General features: G+C 40.4%; 1 protein-coding gene across 1 annotated transcript; it reads right to left on the bottom strand.

Annotated features, from left to right (window-relative positions):
- Positions 1-219: 219 nt before the first annotated feature.
- tmem59l (transmembrane protein 59-like) lies at positions 220-18,090 on the bottom strand. The gene is made up of 8 exons (XM_042483888.2): positions 17,782-18,090; positions 16,421-16,526; positions 15,641-15,735; positions 15,335-15,487; positions 5,116-5,221; positions 4,876-4,990; positions 2,187-2,304; positions 220-1,961 (listed from the first exon to the last, which is right to left on the bottom strand). Exons 1-8 carry the CDS (start codon positions 17,944-17,946, stop codon positions 1,803-1,805), a joined length of 1,017 nt encoding a protein of 338 aa, XP_042339822.1. The 5' UTR covers positions 17,947-18,090; the 3' UTR covers positions 220-1,802.
- Positions 18,091-18,488: the final 398 nt, after the last annotated feature.

The following is an 18,488-nucleotide window of genomic DNA, read 5'->3' as shown; positions in this document are numbered from 1 at the left end:
TTACACTGTAAATTGGTGCAGAAACAGCACAGATTGGTGCATAAAAAACACTGAGATGCAGGAAATGATGTGTTTGATGCTGGAATTTTCTAGTAAAATCCCTTGTTTCATAAGTGACCCCCACCAAAATGAAGTGAAACAAACCTATGCCCTTTTTGTTGCAAAATGGTCTCTAGTTTATTATTTTTTAAATAAATGAAAAAACACTTGACTCTCGACTTTATTTACAATGAAAACACTTTATTTCATCATGTTGTATCATTTCATTGAAAATAAACAGACCAGTAAAAAGAAAACGATACAGTTTGAAATCCATATCATACTCCTCGTGATACACACCTTCAGTTTGAAACCAGCATGGATATTGATTGAATGGCTTTTTATTTAAAGAGTCCTTCCTGTAAATCATGAGGATGTTGTCATTCATTATTACACATTCTATTCAATGTTTACAGTAAATAGTAAAACACAAAAAACCACAAGTCTACAGTAGAGTCTTGCCATACTGACATGGCGCGCGATTAGGCTAAACTATCAAAGCGTCACTTGCATGCACGGGTTATTGTCTACACAGCCGGGATGAAAAGAGAGCGTTACAGGACATCAAAAGCACTGAGAGGAAAACCGAAAAATTCTTCTCTAAGACTGTGCAACTCTGCTCAATAACAACAGTCTATGTTAAAAGCTTTGCATTACACATTGTTACAGAGGTTGTCCTTCATTGTGTGCTCCTAGGACATATAAAATAGCCAGCTATTAGAAAGCACATGGCACATATAACAGCTAAGAACTCTTGAAGTGATATAAGAGCAATAATATCATGATAATAATAATACAGTAATAGGTGCAGACTCCCCTCTTTGTCTCTTTCCGATCTGATGTATTTTACATACAATTACATTTGTATGATGAACTAACTGTACATGGCACTTCAATAACACTATTTAACTCATGTGGATGATTTGGAATAAATAAGAGTAGAAAATAAATAAAGTTTTTGCTCATTCTCAAACAGAGTGTCCAGGTTTGAATCTAACAGTTTTTAGTATTTTTGTGCTGTTGATGTACACACGCGCACGCACACACCTGCACGCACACACACACACACACACACACACACACACACACACACAGACATATCCAAACATACACAAACACACAGGAATAAGGTGACAGTGGGCATTATTATTTTAGATTTTGGAGTATTTATGCTTGTTTCTCTGAACTTGGTGAGAATTATTTTACGCTATGAAGGGGGTAAACATGATTATAAATTTTGAATTATTCCTGCAGCACAAAGTATTCAGCTACTTTCATCTTCCATCTTCCTCTCCTATCTCACACCCCCTTTTTTTTGCTCTCAGCAACCCATCAATTAATCCAACCTCTCTGTGAGAACGAGGCAAAATTAAATCTAGAATCAGCGTTTGTCTCCTCCTGTCTACGTTAGACATGAAAAATGATATGGTAGCTCGCAGCTGTGATCCATCCCGTCTGCTTGTCTCCAGAGCACTGAGTTATCAATAAGCAATGAGCAAGCTGATCATTAAGGATACTCTGAGGATGGACTTGAAGAAATCTGGCCTGTACAAAGAAATGAAATGCCAGCAGACCAACAAGACCAAGCTAGATGTTTCATAATTTTAAATGACGGGAGGGTGCCATGCTTTTAAAAATATGTTTTTTTAAAAATTCTGGTGAGTCCCGTGATGTGTTTGTTTCACCCCTTGCACCAACGGGCCGCGGATTTCAGACATGGTTACCCTGGGAAACAAGTCAGCAGCTCTCTTGTTGGTCCTTTCCTAAATGCAGGTTTTGTTGAGGTCAACTTTCACAGGCAGCGGCCCCGCCTCCTGGCTCTCCTCTGATTGTTTCATGGCGACGGCGATGACAGGACTCAGGTGGTACGGGTTGACTTTGTGGGCATTATCCAGAAACTCTTTATCTCCATTGATGCTCAGCTGAAAAGAGATAAAGAGGGATTACAGCAAGAAAGTGAGAGTTTACCCACCTTGTCTTGACTTTCGCACTCAGCCAAGTATGCTGAGTCACCACACAGCTCCAGGCAGAGAACCCTTAAATTTGTGAGTGATATCGAAGCTTATGAAGTCACTGCTTCCCTCCCATGTGCATGTGTGTACTTCATGGGCACTTCATGGGTTATAGGCACTTTTCTGTGTGTGTACCTGCGTCTTGATGTGCTGCTCTGGTGCGGTGACGAGGCTGGCACAGCTGAGCCACAGCATGACCATGATGGACAGGAAGAGACAGGCCGCCAAAATCCACCGTGGAAGGCCTGAACGTCTGCAGAACGGATGAGTCGGACACGCAAAGAAGAAGACAAGAGTCAGGGGTGAAGAGGGCTTGAAACACAGAGAAACTAAACACAAGGACATCAACAAATATAACAGGTCTGAATGTAAATTAATGTACATTAAAAATACATCCTGGAGCAGTTTTTGCATTTTGTTATGCAAATCCTTTTTAAAATTCCCTTACCAAGTATACAGTATATAGCCTCTGTGTTTTAGATCTTTTATTGTGTTTTTCCTACCACACACACAGCTGTTTCCTTAATCCTTTAAAACATGAGTAAATTGGTTTGTCTTCTGTCATAAACATGGACAGCAATGAGCAGCTTAACAAGATATGGGCCAAAAATTAGCAGGAAATTAATAAAAAAAAAATTTAAAAAAGGAACAGAAAACACACAAAAAAAACAGGACAATGACCTGAAAATAAGCACACACAAAAAAATCACAAACAAGAAAATGACTCAAAAAAACATGAAAAAAAGGAAAAAATATATGTATACATTTTCTGTAACATTTCTTTAAATGTATGGTTGCAATAATTAGATAAATAGTTTTCTGGACATTTTCTCTAGAATTCACACATTTTTCTCTTTTTTTAACTAATTGAGGTCATTTTCTTGTCACCTTTTACTAATTTCTTGCAATTTGCAGGACATTTCTTGCCAAAATGCTCATGTTTTTGAAAGAAATCAAACAGGGTTTGAGGGTTCAGGGGTTTAATAGCTTGTGAAAGGTATCTCAACACAGCACAAGAAAACTGATTTGATCCAGGTTTTTAAGGGGTCTAGTATGTAGGATTTAGTGGCATCTAGTGGTGAAGTTGCAGATTGCAACCAACTGAAACTTTTCTGTGCCAAGCCTCTGGAGGGGCTGTGTAGGAAATGCTAATGTCCCCATTTAGAGCCAGTGTTTGGTTTGTCCTATCTGGGCTACTGTAGAAACAACATAGTGATTCCGAAGAGGACCCGCTCCATATGTTGATAAAAACGGCTTATTCTGAGGTAAAGAAAATGAAACAATTCTTAGTTTAAGGGGATTATACACTGAAGAAAACATATGAAAATCATATTCAATTTCTGTCTATATATGCCTAACAATAAATGCTTCACACTGGACCTTTAATGCCAGTCTGGGAAACACTGAGTTTGGTTTGATCACAGGATCACAAACTATTGTACTGACAGTATGCAGACTCCCTCAGGTGGTTGGCGGAGGAATATCTGAGATGTTTTTTTAAAAAATGAAACACATTAAAAGTATTATGATAAAAATACTACAAAATTTTGAATCAAAATACTAAAACTCTCAAATGTTTTGCTTTTCCTGTGATATTATTGTTTCGGTATCTGCCTGCCACACAGTCACATTCACAACATAGCGCATAGGTCCATGATTAGTTAATAAATTATTTTAAATAGAATTTTATGGTTCAAAAACACCGTAACTGTGGCTCTAACGATTGTGCAGAGACGTGCAGATCAGGTGGAGAATATATAAGTAGCCCTTTTGAAATTGAAGTGGACAACAGTGAACAGAGCACAGATGCTTGTGGACTTTCCACAGCACCTGCTAGCAGCAAATGATGAAAACAGTAAGGAGAAATGACTAAAATTACCTCAATAAATAATCTTATTAGGATTTAACCTGCCTCCTGTGTGTACTGTAGCTGAATAGGGTAGGCCTGTGCTGCTGTATTTTAATGTTGGTCATTGCAGAAGTACCTGAAGAGCCTAATTCTGAGGGTGTATGCTGTGTGAAAAGTTTGAGAACAATTGAGTGAGTGTCGTAAAAGATTATGTATTTTATACTATTAAATTATGTAAATATTGAGTAATTGTTTGAATATATGATTCATCCGTGGTCATGTTTGGGTACTTTCCGAGGCCTCAGAGTCCTTCATTCTCTGCATGCAGGTATGTGAGGAGGCTCCATGGTGTCTGAATGTTACCATACTGCAAGTAGATGTTTAGACTGCAGTGACAGACACACCTGTGTGACGTGTGAAATGTGTCCTTTAAGGCTGAATTATGCTTCTGTTACTTTAGGTTTTTGGGATGTCTCTGTCCATGCACATGTGTTGTACCAAAAGCTCCTGATCAGATTATTCAAGTCAGAACAACTGAAGCTCACAGAGTTTATTTCATTACTCATCAAGTTTATTTCATTATTAATTGAGTTTGTTATTACTCACTCTTACAAACTAGTTTACTTTATCATTCTTTAAAGTGAAGACTGATTTTCGCAGTTAGAGAATCCATCAGTTCATCTTAATCCATCATGTATCGCTTTGTCTTTGTCAAAGTTAGAATATTATAACTCTGTATTACAGCTGAATGTGTAGACAGATTTGAAAAGCATATTGCAAAATAATATCAAAAGTGTGACAATATTAAAATCAGATATTTCTGATGCATTAGCTATTAGCTATCTCAAGTAAGTTTCAAGTCTCTGCAAGTTGATTTTCATGCTAAAAAATAGATCTCAGACTTGGACACACAGTAATATAAAGTACATTTAAGTTCTATCATTTATATCTTTAAATCTGAGCAGGGTAACTCACCTTGACATGCAGCCGAGGAAGTCGTGCTCAGCAGTGGGGTCGTCTGTGTGCTGGACAGGGTGCTTCCCTTTGCCTCCTGCTTTGGATGCTCCCCTCTCACCATGTCCCCTCACACCTGACAAACAAGTCATTGAAACAAAAACAAAAAAAGATTTAAATTGGATGCCCATGCAGAAATATTGTAGCAGCAAAGCCTGAGAAATGTGTGCATGTCCGGCTTGTCTGTGTTTATGTTCTCACCATGGGGTCTCTGGGTGTGGGAATGGACCTGAGGCCAGGGTTTATCTGCCACGCTGGATCGAGGAGCCTGCAGCTCGGGCAGAGAGTACTCCATCTCTGGCTGGCTCTGAGGAGAAAAAACAACAACACAGACACTCAGCCATCGTGGCAGCAATTATCCCACAGTAATCCACCAGCACGACTCAGGGTCTGTTTAACACAGTGAGGTCAGACCTCAGAGGAGATCCAACTAAGAATAACTGGCTGCGAAAAACACCTCAGGGGATGAATTAACTATGAGACAAGAGGAAAGGCAAGATTTACTTTTTACATTCCCAAATGTACACAACTGAACACAACAGAAATCAATAAATGAATATTTAGATATTTACTTTCATGTCTTTACTGTAACTACAGAGCTACCGCCTGAGGCAACTAGCCTACCTTAGCATAAAGATTGGAAGCAGAGGGCAAAATGTATGCCAGAAACACACTGTCTGCCTGAGCCATGCCTGAGCATTGCCAAACCTGTTGTTTTTTCCTTTTTCAGTGCCCGTGTTAACAAGTCAGAGCAGCCACACTGTCTGTGTGAGCAGCACTGCCCAGGCGAGGTCTCAGTAGCTTGTCAGACGCGGCACATATAGAGAAACAATGGCTTGCCAATTTTTATCCCGTGCCATGGCCGGTTGTCAGAAAAAAGACAGTAAAAATGGCAAATTCTGTCAACAGAATTCCATCAGTTGTTGACACAAGGCATTTTATTGGGAAACATTTGCAGGACCATGTTGATGACAATGCAGGAGCTTGCATGACTTCATAAATGAGTGGAATCTGTGCTTATTGATGTGGAAATACAGTGTACAAATACACGCGTGCTTAGTTATTTTAATTTTTTTTGGCACTTAAGTTTTGTTAGCACTTTATAGTTGCTATTGCAGTATTAACTGTTGGAGGAACAATTTCTTTATTAAAGTTTGGAACCTTTCTTTCATATTTTATGTGGCATCACTCTGTTGTGTTGTGTTATGTCTATTTGTCTTTTAAAATAAACAACAAATAGGAATGTTGTACACTGCAATGTTAGTAATTAAAATAGGTATAGGTAGTGGAGACAAAAATGGTAAATTAAAGCTATTCCAACGCATGTGCCCCCGGCTGCACTCTGCATAAGTCAGTGCCAGACTTGAGCCACCCCAGAAAAAAAAACGTCTTGATAAAGCGACCGGTCCAAATCAGTACCAATATGAATGCTTCATTTTTATTTTGTTTTTTTACTCCTAAAGTGGCGGAGAAAATTGAAAGGAGGTGGCAAGTGGGCGTGACGTATTGCTAACTGTGGTGAAGCACTTGCTTCGCATCTAGCAATGAGGCTCAACCCGCAGTGTTCTGAGATATTAACAACTTACAGAAACATAGCTTGCAACAGTCCACCTTCCACCTTCTCTTCCCTCTCTCTATTACTCTTTCTCTTACATGCACACATGCGAATCGGTGCTAAGTCTTACTAAAGTTGACTCAGGTGCGGGTCGCTCAGTGTCAAAGCTTTGAGTTTTTGCAGGTAAGTTCATTTTGACCCTTTGTTATTATGCACCTTTCTAGCCTTTATGCTAAGCTCGGATAATCGCTTACCTGGCTCAAGCTTCATATTTAGCATTAAACATGAACTGGTAGATCGATAGATCAATATCTCGCTGATTGTTTGACATATTTCACCAGCTGATAGTCACCTAATGTTACATTAACATTTATATTAAAAATGGACAAGTCGTTTCTAAAGTATTTCCACTTGATACTTAGTTGAACTTTGCCCACTTCAAATAAACTGAAACCCCAAATGCTCATTTTGTTTGCTCTGCTCCACAAGAAAGGTCAGAGGTCAAGATTAACTAACATCTACAGCCCTGGAGCTGGAACGGAGTTAGAGTTTTTCTCAGCCTGCGGCATGATTGATCATGGTGAGGCGACCAAGTTATACTGAAAAAAAATGGGAAAAAAGCATTTTCAAAGCTGAACTGAGGGGATCTGGCGTAAAAGGTGCATCAGTTTTCATGATTTTTTTTTAATCTTTAATTTTTTTACTTGATCACCATCTGACTCTTCTGTTAAGTGACAGAAATGTTCCCAAATCACTCTGAACACGTTTTTGTAGTAATTTTTAACACTGATACTTGCTGCATAACTAAGGCAGTCTTGAAACAAATGATTCCCATCTTTTTTTCTTGTCTGCTCAATATGTCTGGGTGTCTGGGTATTTCTCATCCACACAAACCAGTTTAGTAAAACCTCTTGAACTGGGACAACACTTCTGAAAAACGGCTTTCAAAACAACTGCTACACACATAAATAAGCACATACGCAGAGCCTGCTGTCAGTATTTGCACTGTTGTGTGTTTCATTATGTGCACAGTGTTTCTGTTTCCCCCTGGAGAACTCATTAAAAAAGGATTTTGGTTCCCCACTGCTGACCCTCCCTCTGCTTGTAACAATACTATTGCTGGCCTCAGCAACAACACACACACACATTCAGGGCAGTACAGTACATCCCACTGCAGCAGCATCAACCTCCCAGTATTTATCGATTCTGACACTAAGTGGATCAATGAACTTTGAAACCTCTTGCTGTGTCTTACACTATAATGTGAAACCAGCTGAATTTATTCACAGTTTCATTCATTCTCATTACTTTATTTTAGAAAAGATTGATCTGTTTTCTACCAAACGATTTCAATCCAGAATAACAAAACAACGCCGTAGTTGACCGTGGAGACACGGCTGGTTAGTCTGCTTCCATAAAACACTTACAATCCTTCAAATCTCTTTTGTTGAAAAAGTTATTTCACAACCCGGTTTATTACCCCTCGCAAGCAACGTTTTGTGACAGAGTGCATTGAAACCAGATGCAGCGGCGGTGTGAAGGTTTGGGGAGACGTGAGGGGGCTGATTCTGATTGGCTGCAGACTGACGAGATCTAACCATCAGAGCGAACGGAGCCTGATCTGCATCTGCCACGCATTATGAGAGAGGGAATGCGAAGGTGCTCTGGCATACAGGAGGGAGGGAAGAAAGAAAGAAAGAAAGAAAGAAAAAGAAAGAAAAAGAAAGAAAGAAAGAAAGAAAGAAAGAAAGAAAGAAAGAAAGAAAGAAAGAAAGAAAGAAAGAAAGAAAGAAGGGATTGAGTGTTAAGAAACGTGTAAAGCATAAACAGAGATTCAGGCTGAGGAGAGACAATTTGACTCAGTCTGATTTCTTATATTTTAGTGATTTTGGGACCGGATACAATCTGTTCATCTGTTCATCAATCTGTTTGGGTTTACAAATAAATATAAACATGAACTTTGACTCTAAATCTAAATTATAAAAACAGCCTCTTACATATTAAATGTCCTTCCATACAGAGAGGTTCTGGAAAGTGTATCTGAGGCCTCAGCTGTGCTTTGTTAGATGCAAATTCAGAATCAAACAAAGAAACCTTGGGGAAATATTTAGAGTAAATTGGACCTTAAATTGGATTTGTGGTGCTGAAATGAAGGCCTTTAATGTGGAATCTGAACTTTGATTACAGTGCCCCCATGTGGTCAATTAAGACTTTTTATATTTTCATTCGGCGTTGAATAACAGGAAACAGGAAATGTATAAAAAGGGGTTTTCGCACATCAGACTTAAGGACAAGCACTTTGGGTTTTAAAGACAATTCTGCTGATACTCTGCATTTCTATATTCTCAATAAATCTTATGAAAAGACCAAAACCAATAATAAATCAATCATCCAACAAGATTTAAGTATCAAAATCCTGAAACAGTTTCTTTCTCTGCTCCATAGAACTCCACTGTTAATTAAAGCTGGTGTAAGCAGTTTAATTTTGGCTTCATTCGACAAAAATCCTACCATAAACTGAAGTATACTGTAATGCAAATGGTCTGTGAGAAATCTAGATTTCTGCTCCTCGTCTTGGCTGTTTTCAGGCTCTAAAAAAATCTAGGCTGTGACGGAAGACTTTGACCAATCACAGGTCATTTCAGGGAGTAGGCGTTCCTATTGGTGTGTCCTACATGTCACTCCCTGCTGCCACAGACCACCTGCTGGCAAGAGGAACAGGCAGAAGCTCTGGGGACAGACCCCCCAGTCAGTGGCCACAGCAACCCAAATCCAGCCAGCACGAACCCCAGCTCCAGGGGACTTGGCCCCGACTCCCTGCTGGCATTACACAGGTTAGACCCGGTGCTGCCGCTGGCCACAAGCCCACTGTTATACTCAGCATTAGGAGGTTTGTTCTGGCCAAGTTCAAGCTGCACAGCTACTGACCAAAGCTGTGCCTCCGAGCTGCCGCCTGCTCTCTGTGACTGCTATTCCCACATATATAAACTACAATATTTGCATGTAATATAACATGCAATCATAAATTCTATTTATTAATTTTCATGTCTATTATTATCATTATATGTTATGCTATTATTGTTGCTGTGCATTTTCTACCCCTCTCTCCCTCCCTCTCTTGATCTCATTGATGTAATTTTAACATCAACTGATATTTTAATGTTCTTTATTCTCTATTGCACAGCTGTCTGTCCTGACAGAGATCCCTCCTCAGTCGTTCTTCCTGAGGTTTCTACCATTTTTCTTTTCCCCATTAAAAGGGGACAAGGATTTTTTTAGGGAAGGTTTTACTTGGTTTTCGCTTTAGGGGTCAAAGGACAGAGCGATGTTGAACACAGCGATGTTGAGCGATGTTAAGTCCTCTGAGGCAAATTGTGATATGCAATAATGGGCTTTTTAATCCAACTGAATTGAACTGAATTGAATTGAACTGAATTGAACTGAATTGAATTGAATTGAATTGAATTGAATTGAATTGAATTGAATTGCTCTCCTGCAGCAAAGTAGTCCGCAACTAATGGGAGCGAGGCGGGGGGACATGGGGTGTCTAGCTTGCTAATTTTTGTCTCATTTGTGGTCTAATAAACAGAGAGAGAAAGAGCAGGGCGAGGAGTGGCTAACCAGTTTCTCGCAGCATGAGACACTACATTGAAATAACATTAAATAAATAAATCACCGTATGCTCATGGTCGGCGGTGGGAGAGGCTTAGGACAGAGATTTTCTCCTGACTCAAGCTTTAAGTTAAACATGAGCTCTGTTATTTATCATGAGCAAGTCCTACATATGCACCTTCCTGTCACCATAAATGCTCACTCGAACACCAAATATGTCTTCAACTGGTTGAAAATAGTCCCCAACAAATGCACTATTTACTTCCCTTTGACTAACGTTAACTAAAAACTACAATGCCCAGCTCTTTTCAGGATATTCCTGAGCCTTACTTAAAAATGAAAAACTGTAATTGTGACCCATTTTTAAGAGTTTATGTCTTCAGTATTCACTAATAGGCTTGGGGCTGAGAGCAACAGACAGGGTAAGTAGGTCAAACATGGACCACAATAGCATAAATCATGAATGTGCTTCACATACTGCATGTAATGTTCATGTTAAAGTCCCCTTCAGTGTATTGTGTCTGGATGAGTAAAGAAAGCTGAGAAAGTACACTGACTTTTCCAGTGCAGCATCATAAGTCAAAGCCACGCTTCCTTCAAACAATGTTATTCCTCTTTCTGTTCTGCTCAGCGTTTTTGTTTCTTTAAATTCGTTCGGGCAGAATGACTAATGCAATTGTCAAGAAGAAACGGGGTAGGGACTGCTCTCTTTGTATTCAGCCTTATGCCGAGTTCAATTTGTTCTGCAGGCCAGCTTGCTAACAGAACCACAGCTCAGTCGGAGGAAGTGTTTAATCGACTCAGTTTTGTCCCAAACACTCTCACCCTGTCACACAATCACAGGCTGATATGTCAAAATAACAAGAGGGTGGTGAGACTGGAATGACTGAGGTAAAGGGCTGTGTTTCACCAGTATTTCCTCAAAATTATAAGTTGACTTAATTTTTTTCCTTCACTATGAGACAAACCACAGCTGTGACCTAAAAGTGACTCACTCCACCCTTATAATCTGTGCTAATTGCTGCCACTGTTTGTTTTTACAATGCACACAACTAGTTATTCTCACAACTTGAGGTCACACATGAAGATGGATGTATGAAGACAGTCAGCCCATTGCAGACAATCCACATAATTCATATGGCAGGCAGCATTGGATGGTTTCTCCCCCTCTGCTGTCCCTCAATTTAGCTGGACTTTTTCTGTTGTTTCAACACTCGGAGAGTCAATCTGTCAGCTTGGTGGCGGTTTGCCAGCTGCCCACTAAACACAGGCCTGATAGTCTTCTTACAGCCCCGTGGAGCCTGGCTTCCCCTCGCCGCTGCAGCCTGCATGTCACTTCCATAAAGAGCAAACATCCATCACAACGTCCGAGAGAAATGTGGGTAATTTCATGTTCTGTGGCTTCTGCCATCTCCATATGAGGTGGTGCCTTAGAGCCCAGTCTGCACACAGCTTCTTATACCTAATAGTGAATTTTGGCACATAAAAGACTCCTCTGTTACACAGTAGCCCTTCTGTATGGGTTATGCTGCATAAATACTGTCATTTCCCATGAAGCCCTTTAATTATGGAGCTAAAAATGCCATCAAAGTCACAAACGGGAAAACCCCCGACAGAGATGCAGGTTTCTGACCAGTTTTCGGAGGATATGGCTGAGGCGTCTGGTGGTTAGACAGACCAAATCTTATTATAGCTTTAATGTATAGGTGGTTTACTATTGACCTTAGCAATACGTTTGTCTAGACTTCAGCCAAGGTGGCAAAAACCTCTGAATTTGCTATTTCAATAATAGTAAATGTGAAGAAAAATGTTTAATCTGGATCCGGATCTGCATGAAAATATACACAAATTGACAGATAATGACTGGATACATGTGGCATATTTTTTTTAAGGAACAGTTTGCAAGATTTAGGGGGATTTAGCAGTGAGGATTATTGATTGCAACCAGCTGAAATTTTTCCTCTCCAAAGCAAACAGACCCGGTGATTAAAACCAGTAAAAAAAAAGTCTAAATACAGCAGTGTAATGCTGCAAATCAGTGTTTCTGCTGTGCTGTTTGGCACGTTGCTGCCCAACACCTGCTAATGTGAGCTCACTTTATTTCTGATTCAGATGTTCAGGAGGTTTTTACCAAGAGCCAAATTATCTGCAGAGGTCTCTTTCTCTCCAAAACCAGTAAAAAGACCGAATAAAGCAGTGTCACTTTAAAATCAGGGTTTCTCCTATGCTATCTGGCATGTTGCTCACTTATTTTCTCTGATAACTTAAAATCCAGAAATTCATGAGATTTTTATCAGGAGCCAAACTATCTGCAGAGGTCTGTTCCTCTAAAAAACAAACAGAGCTGTTGATTTAAGGAAATCATTATGAACAGAGAATATGGAAGCTCCATTCGCTCCATCTTTTCAAAATACAGAAATAACTCCCGCATATTTATTTGTCACAACCAGAACTTTATTCTTTTAGTGCAGTCCACTCTCTTCTAAATCTTACAGTGAGTTTCCGTCCTGAGGCGAGTTAGCCCTGACGTTTATCAAATATGCATGGCGCTGAAGGTAGTGACATAATTTAAAAGGACATTTATAAACAATTAAAGTGCTGAAAAAATAGTTTGCAGCTCTCTGGATTCAGCCACCTTGTCCCCATCCCGCTGTGTGCCCTTGCTCACTCAACCTTCACAGATGCACCGACTCTAAAATGGGCTGTGAGTTGTTTTGGCAGTGACCCAAGCTCCACGGCACAGTATAGCTTAGAGGATATATTTCACTATCGTAACGGGAAGCAGAGGTTAGCTCAACTCATAATCTATAAAGGTCTACTTGCTTGCTTTTAACCTCCAGCTAAAAACACGCGACATGAAAAAGCTTTGTAGATATTAATCTTATAATTTTCCACCATCATGACTCAGTGGGCCGTATTATAATGTGCATTTGTCTGTGTCTCTGGCAGCCGAGCACCTAAAGATCCCCCTCTGTTGTCAGTGCAGATATTTCAGAATAATGAGGGAAAATTTCGCAGCTCTACGGCTTAAATTAAAACCGTGTTGAATATTTGCAACAACATAATTTGGTCTTAGACTTTAAAAATATACACAAATTTACACCACTGCTGTGTTACCTGTTGTATTCTGTTTTTCTCTTTGCATTTGTTCACTGATAAGATCTGGTATGAAATGTGTTTGAGGGACTTTCCATGGGTATGAAAAAAAAATTCAAAATATGATCTCTTTCTTTTGTCCAACCGATTTCTCCTGGACATAACTGAACTCAGTTTAACATCAATATGAGATTTTTACCATTTTCTCATCCTTCCTTAATTCACCCCTTGAAAAATAGCTTTTCTCACATCTCAGTTGGATCCAAATTTTAAATCCTTAAAATCCTTTTTTTTCCTTACTCACTGAACTCATCTTTATTTGTCTAAAATAATCTGCTCTTGAGATAACAGTAAGATCAAAAAATGGGGGTTTTTTTGACTTGCTTATTAATTAGATGTCAACATTTCAGGATTATGGCTTAGTGATCAAATTCAAGGCTCAACTCTGTATTTTATCTGCTCTCTGATCTGTCTCACTTCTGTCTATATCTTAGTCTGTGAACTCCTGGTGATGTATTCTTGCTCATTATGCAGCACTGTAAAGGCAAAGAACACTAGTATGCCTATTTTCTTGAATTTTTGGGGATCAAGTTATGATCAATGTCAGTGGAAGTTCTTTATTTTTCTTTTAATAATAATAATAACTTAGATTTATATTGCACTTTTCAAGAAACCCAAGGACCCTTTACACAACGAACTAAAAATGTGACACAAACGAGCAAACAAACAAATTAAACAGAGGTACAAAGATGAGCGATATGATATATCAGTTCTATGGACAACAATACTCTATTTGCTGAAATCACAAAGTCTGCCACAATACAATATAATTCAATTCAATTGAGGGGCCTGTGATAAATAAGAAACAGTATCAGTACATATCCACATTTTCTTTTTATTGGCTGATTTTAATTATCTGCTTTATGATACCAATATAACCACCAGAAATAAGAAAACCCATCATGTCTAAGTATTTGAACAGTTTGGGTGCTGGGTTTAGCCTAAAACTCCATCAGGTTACCAAGAGAGCAGAACACATGAACTTACAGCAGAATAAACCTTTAACCGTGTGTCTATGTTACCACCTTTCCAACAGATTATCTCTGGTTCTTGAACCTTTCTGTTCAGGTTTCTTGGTGCAATCGAGTGAACCATCCCACATTTCCACCAGTTTCACATGGACCCATTGTAATTAAAGATGTGTCATCATAAGGCGCTGCACAACGCACAACAGAAGTAAACATTAGGAGCAAAATTGGGAATTACAGTAATTACCTGCAAACTTTTGTACTGTTATTATAGATATTTGTTATGACTAACAAAAACAAGCATGAACCAACTATTTTTAAGACCACTGCATGCTCTTTTTTGTCTGAAGATTTCCAACTTGACTTCTCTTGACTCTCATTGTTGCTTTCTCCATCCTCTCTTTTCAGCCATAAGACATGCCCACTCAAGTTTTCCCACCGCTTACGGCCAGGGTTACGGGGTTTTAAATGTTTTTTTTTCAAATATTAATTGTAACAGAAAACATGACTTTTCGGTGATGTTAATGCAAGAGGCATTCGGTAACGTTTTTTTTTTTTTTTTCAAAGTCACCCATTATTTTGCAATGTCTGAAAAAAAGATTGATGAAATTCCCACCTCTAATGTCTAAGCATTTTTAAGACATCGTAATGCTAATTAAGATCTTGTGTTTACATTAACCATACACTGAAATTTTATACACTACACAGCATTCATTATTATTGGATACTTTTGGATAGTTTTTATCTTTCCTGTGGATAATTACAGATGTGCTTTTATGTTATGTATGGCTGTGGTTAGCTGTGAATGAACCACTGTAACAAAAGTTATTTCCTGTGAAGGATTAATAAAGTACCTATCTATCTATCTATCTATCTATCTATCTATCTATCTATCTATCTATCTATCTATCTATCTATCTATTAATGGATTCATTGCCTTTTAAGGCTTTTTAAGGATCAGCAGGAACTCTGCCATTGATGTCATCACGGTTCGCACTTCAGGTCAAGAAAAACCTATTTTTTGGTTCCATCTGCAACTTTACAGGTTTTGAGCCAACTTATCTTTAGTCGAAATGCTCTAAACAGTTCAAAATTAGGTGCAGGAACCATAAGGTTGAATGGGTCTTACCTGAAAAACCACCACTTTGCCATCATCAGCCTGCAGGTAGAAGGTCCAGGTGGAGGAGATGAAGCTCTGGGCAGAGCTGACGATGTCGTTGCACCAGCTGGACACGGCCTCCATCACAGAGGGGACCTTAGGGCGGAGAGTCATGGCCCTGAGCTGCAGAGGTGAGAGCACAAGAAGCATTGGCCAAGTGTTTATGTGCTTCAGTTTACTGTATGTGCACACTAGTGTTTTTGTCTTAAGTCACTTTGGCTCTCATTTTCAGTGTTTGTGTGTTCGGCCATTGACTGCAGAGCCGCCTTTCCTCACCTTCCTCCTCTTGATCTCAGGTTCAGAGGGTTGGCTGGCACAGCCGGTGCAGCAGGCTTCCTGCTCCAGCAGCTTAATATATGCCTCCTGGCAGGCTGGAGAGAGAGGGAGAGAGATAGTTGTGAAGCATGAAAGAAGAAGCGAAAAACAAAGAGAAGAAGGGGGGGGTTGCAAAAAGAGAAAGAAGAAGCACAAAAGAGAGTGGGCATGGAGCACGACAGTCGGTTGGGTGGAAGATGAGAAGAAATGAAAGAGGTACAGGCTGTTTATGTGGGAAGATAAAGATGCAAAGGGAGATGTATCTGTTGGCCCCCGCGGAGACGTTTCATTCCACAGTACCGTGATTGAAACAGGGGGCAACCGGGCATCTGCTGTCTGGACAGCAAATCACATCATTGATTTCCAATATAGCAGTTCAAACACGGCGAAATAGCCTCAAACACCCAGAAAATACCCACTGAGTCTGCCAGCTTTTAGGAAACAGTGTGATATTTAGCAAGCTGTTGTGATTAGGTAAAAAAGAGCTTTGCCTGGGCAAAAGGACTCAGTTCTTCAGGGTTTTCATACAAAATCCAAGTGGAAATTGCTCAAATAAGAGGTTGAACCTTCACCAAATAGATCTAAGATCAAATAAATGACACTGACTAAATATAAATTTTATTTTTAAGAAGATTTGGATTCCGCCTTCTGCTAATTAAACTTTGGCAATGGCCTGCTCAGCAAGACCAGCAAAAGTATCCAAACAGACAACTGGACAGACAGACCGACACACTGACTCACCTCCCTGACACTCCTCCCTGCTGGTATTGAAGCCGGCGTTGCCATTGACGAACTGGCAGATGGAGTAGAGGCGACAGCCGCGGTGACAGGCGTTCATTATGGAGTCCTATCAGCCAAGCAGAGAGAAGAGAGGGAGATGCAAAATTAGAGATGTCTCCTGCACTTCTTGGATAAACTCAAGATCCCCTTGTTAGAAAATAAGACGTGTTGATGAGTTATGGCATCTCTTAATGACACGGTGCAGCTGTAGTATTATAGCCTGTCATAAACAGTCAATAAGATGGAAAACCGGTGATAATGAGCCAGTTGCTTAAAACTTGTGCAGGAAAATGAGGTGGTGAGAGAGGAAGATGCACATTATTGTACTTCCTCTTTTCAAAATGCCTTTATTCTCGGCTTGGATTGGGGAAACGGCGCCCTCTAGTGACCTTTTCGGGAACAGGCCAGACAAAGAGATTCCCTGACCGCGACCATGAACGGTTTATTACAGCCTTGTGCTTGTCATCATCCTCACTGCGTGTCCCTGTTTATTCACAGAGGGGTGTTTGTCACAAACCATGAAGCGGCGTCTTATAGTTTGGAGGAGACTGCTTTCAAGATACCTGTAGTTACAGATGACCCTAAACTCGACATATTCTCAATAACAATCTTTGAAGCAGGTGATCCGCTTTGCAGCTCTGCTCCCGCTGCCCTGCAGGATGCCTGAACCACACCTGAAGGAAGCAGAGGAGGAGAAGGAGGAGGAGGAGGAGGTGGGAGGAAAAACATCCGACACTAAAAATCAAGCCTCTAAACTCTTGAGATTCGCAGCAATCATCTACAGTCCTGCTTGAGTCCAGTGTGGCCTCGTCCAAGCAGGAAGATGAGCTGCGTGAACTGTCAATAAAGGATAATTATTTCATGCTCCAAAATAGTCTCACTGATCCTCCACAGCCTGCGCTACAGCGCGCCTATAGCTGCCCCCTGGCCGATCTCTTAATTGCGGATTAATCAGTTATTGGCGCAGTTTATTGCTAGAGCATCCCGAGACGCGCTGAATGCAGTTCACTTCTTGGACGAGTCCGTAAGGTGCAGAAGAAAATGAGCTGCATCCATCTTTCGGCCTAATTGCGCGCCGTAGCATCCAAGAGGATGCAGCGAAAAATCGGAGCGAGCGTGTCATTACGCACAGACATAAACACACTTATTTTACATTTCTGATGCAAAGATATAGTTTTTTCTCGATGCATGATATATTTTGTTAGTCAGTATATTAGTGCAGGCGGTGAAATGTCCGACAACATGCTGTATGTGTCAGCTCGCTGCTGATAATGCGCTTTCTGCAGAGACAGCCTACGCTACAGCACACAGGAATAACTTACTTTAGCAGGGCTTTTGTTTTTGATGGTGAGCTGGCATTGCTTTTTGCAGTAATTGATGTCGCCCAGTTGGTTGTCAAACAGATCCGAGGACGCCGCCGCGAGCCCGGCGAGGAGCACGGAGAGCAGGGCCGAGAAGCCGCGCATGTTGCCGCCGAGCCGGAGCATCTGAAAGCCTGGAGAGGAGGAGCGGAGAGTCGAGCCTCGAGCAGCACTGAGCTCCCTTTGTGGCGGCGCTGCTGGTGCGGATGCTGCTGCTGCTGCCTCAGCCCGGGTCCTTGTCTGCTCCGCTGATCTGCCTCTGCTCGTGGCGTCACGCGCATCATCATCATCATCATCACGCACAAGCCAAACACACACATAACCCGCAGAGCTGCCTTCACTGCAGTGCACAATGTGGCGGTGATGACATTAATAAAAATGTGTCAGATAGTTGAAAAGAGGAGCAGGCTGCGGGGGACAGATGTCCCGCACTCAGGAGACAGATGGACCGTTTGTTGAAGTATTGACAGTTCATATATAATCAGGGTCACACAATCATGAGTTGAATATGCAGAATCTGCTGGAACACATGTGGGCCACATCACATATTATTTATTTTTTCACTGTTTCACTGTCTGTTTGATCATTTATGTAACTTTACAAAATAATAGTGTGATAATTAAACGTGATGACTGTCATTATTTATTTTGAGAACCTTGAAGGAATAT

The sequence above is a fragment of the Plectropomus leopardus genome, chromosome 5, assembly GCF_026936395.1.
Source record: "Plectropomus leopardus strain MGB_pleo_1.0 chromosome 5, ASM2693639v1, whole genome shotgun sequence".
NCBI classification, from domain to species: domain Eukaryota; kingdom Metazoa; phylum Chordata; class Actinopteri; order Perciformes; family Serranidae; genus Plectropomus; species Plectropomus leopardus.
Note: the sequence above shows the minus strand (reverse complement) of the source record. Positions and strands in the feature narration are given on the sequence as shown.

Coding starts and splice junctions, on each gene's coding strand:
- tmem59l (XM_042483888.2), bottom strand. CDS start 17,946: ATGCTCCGGCTCGGCGGCAACATGCGCGGCTTCTCGGCCCTGCTCTCC. Junction 15,488..15,640: donor CTGAGATCAAGAGGAGGAAG/GTGAGGAAAGGC, acceptor TCACCTCTGCAG/CTCAGGGCCATGACTCTCCG. Junction 5,222..15,334: donor GCAAAGTGGTGGTTTTTCAG/GTAAGACCCATT, acceptor TTTTCTCCTCAG/AGCCAGCCAGAGATGGAGTA.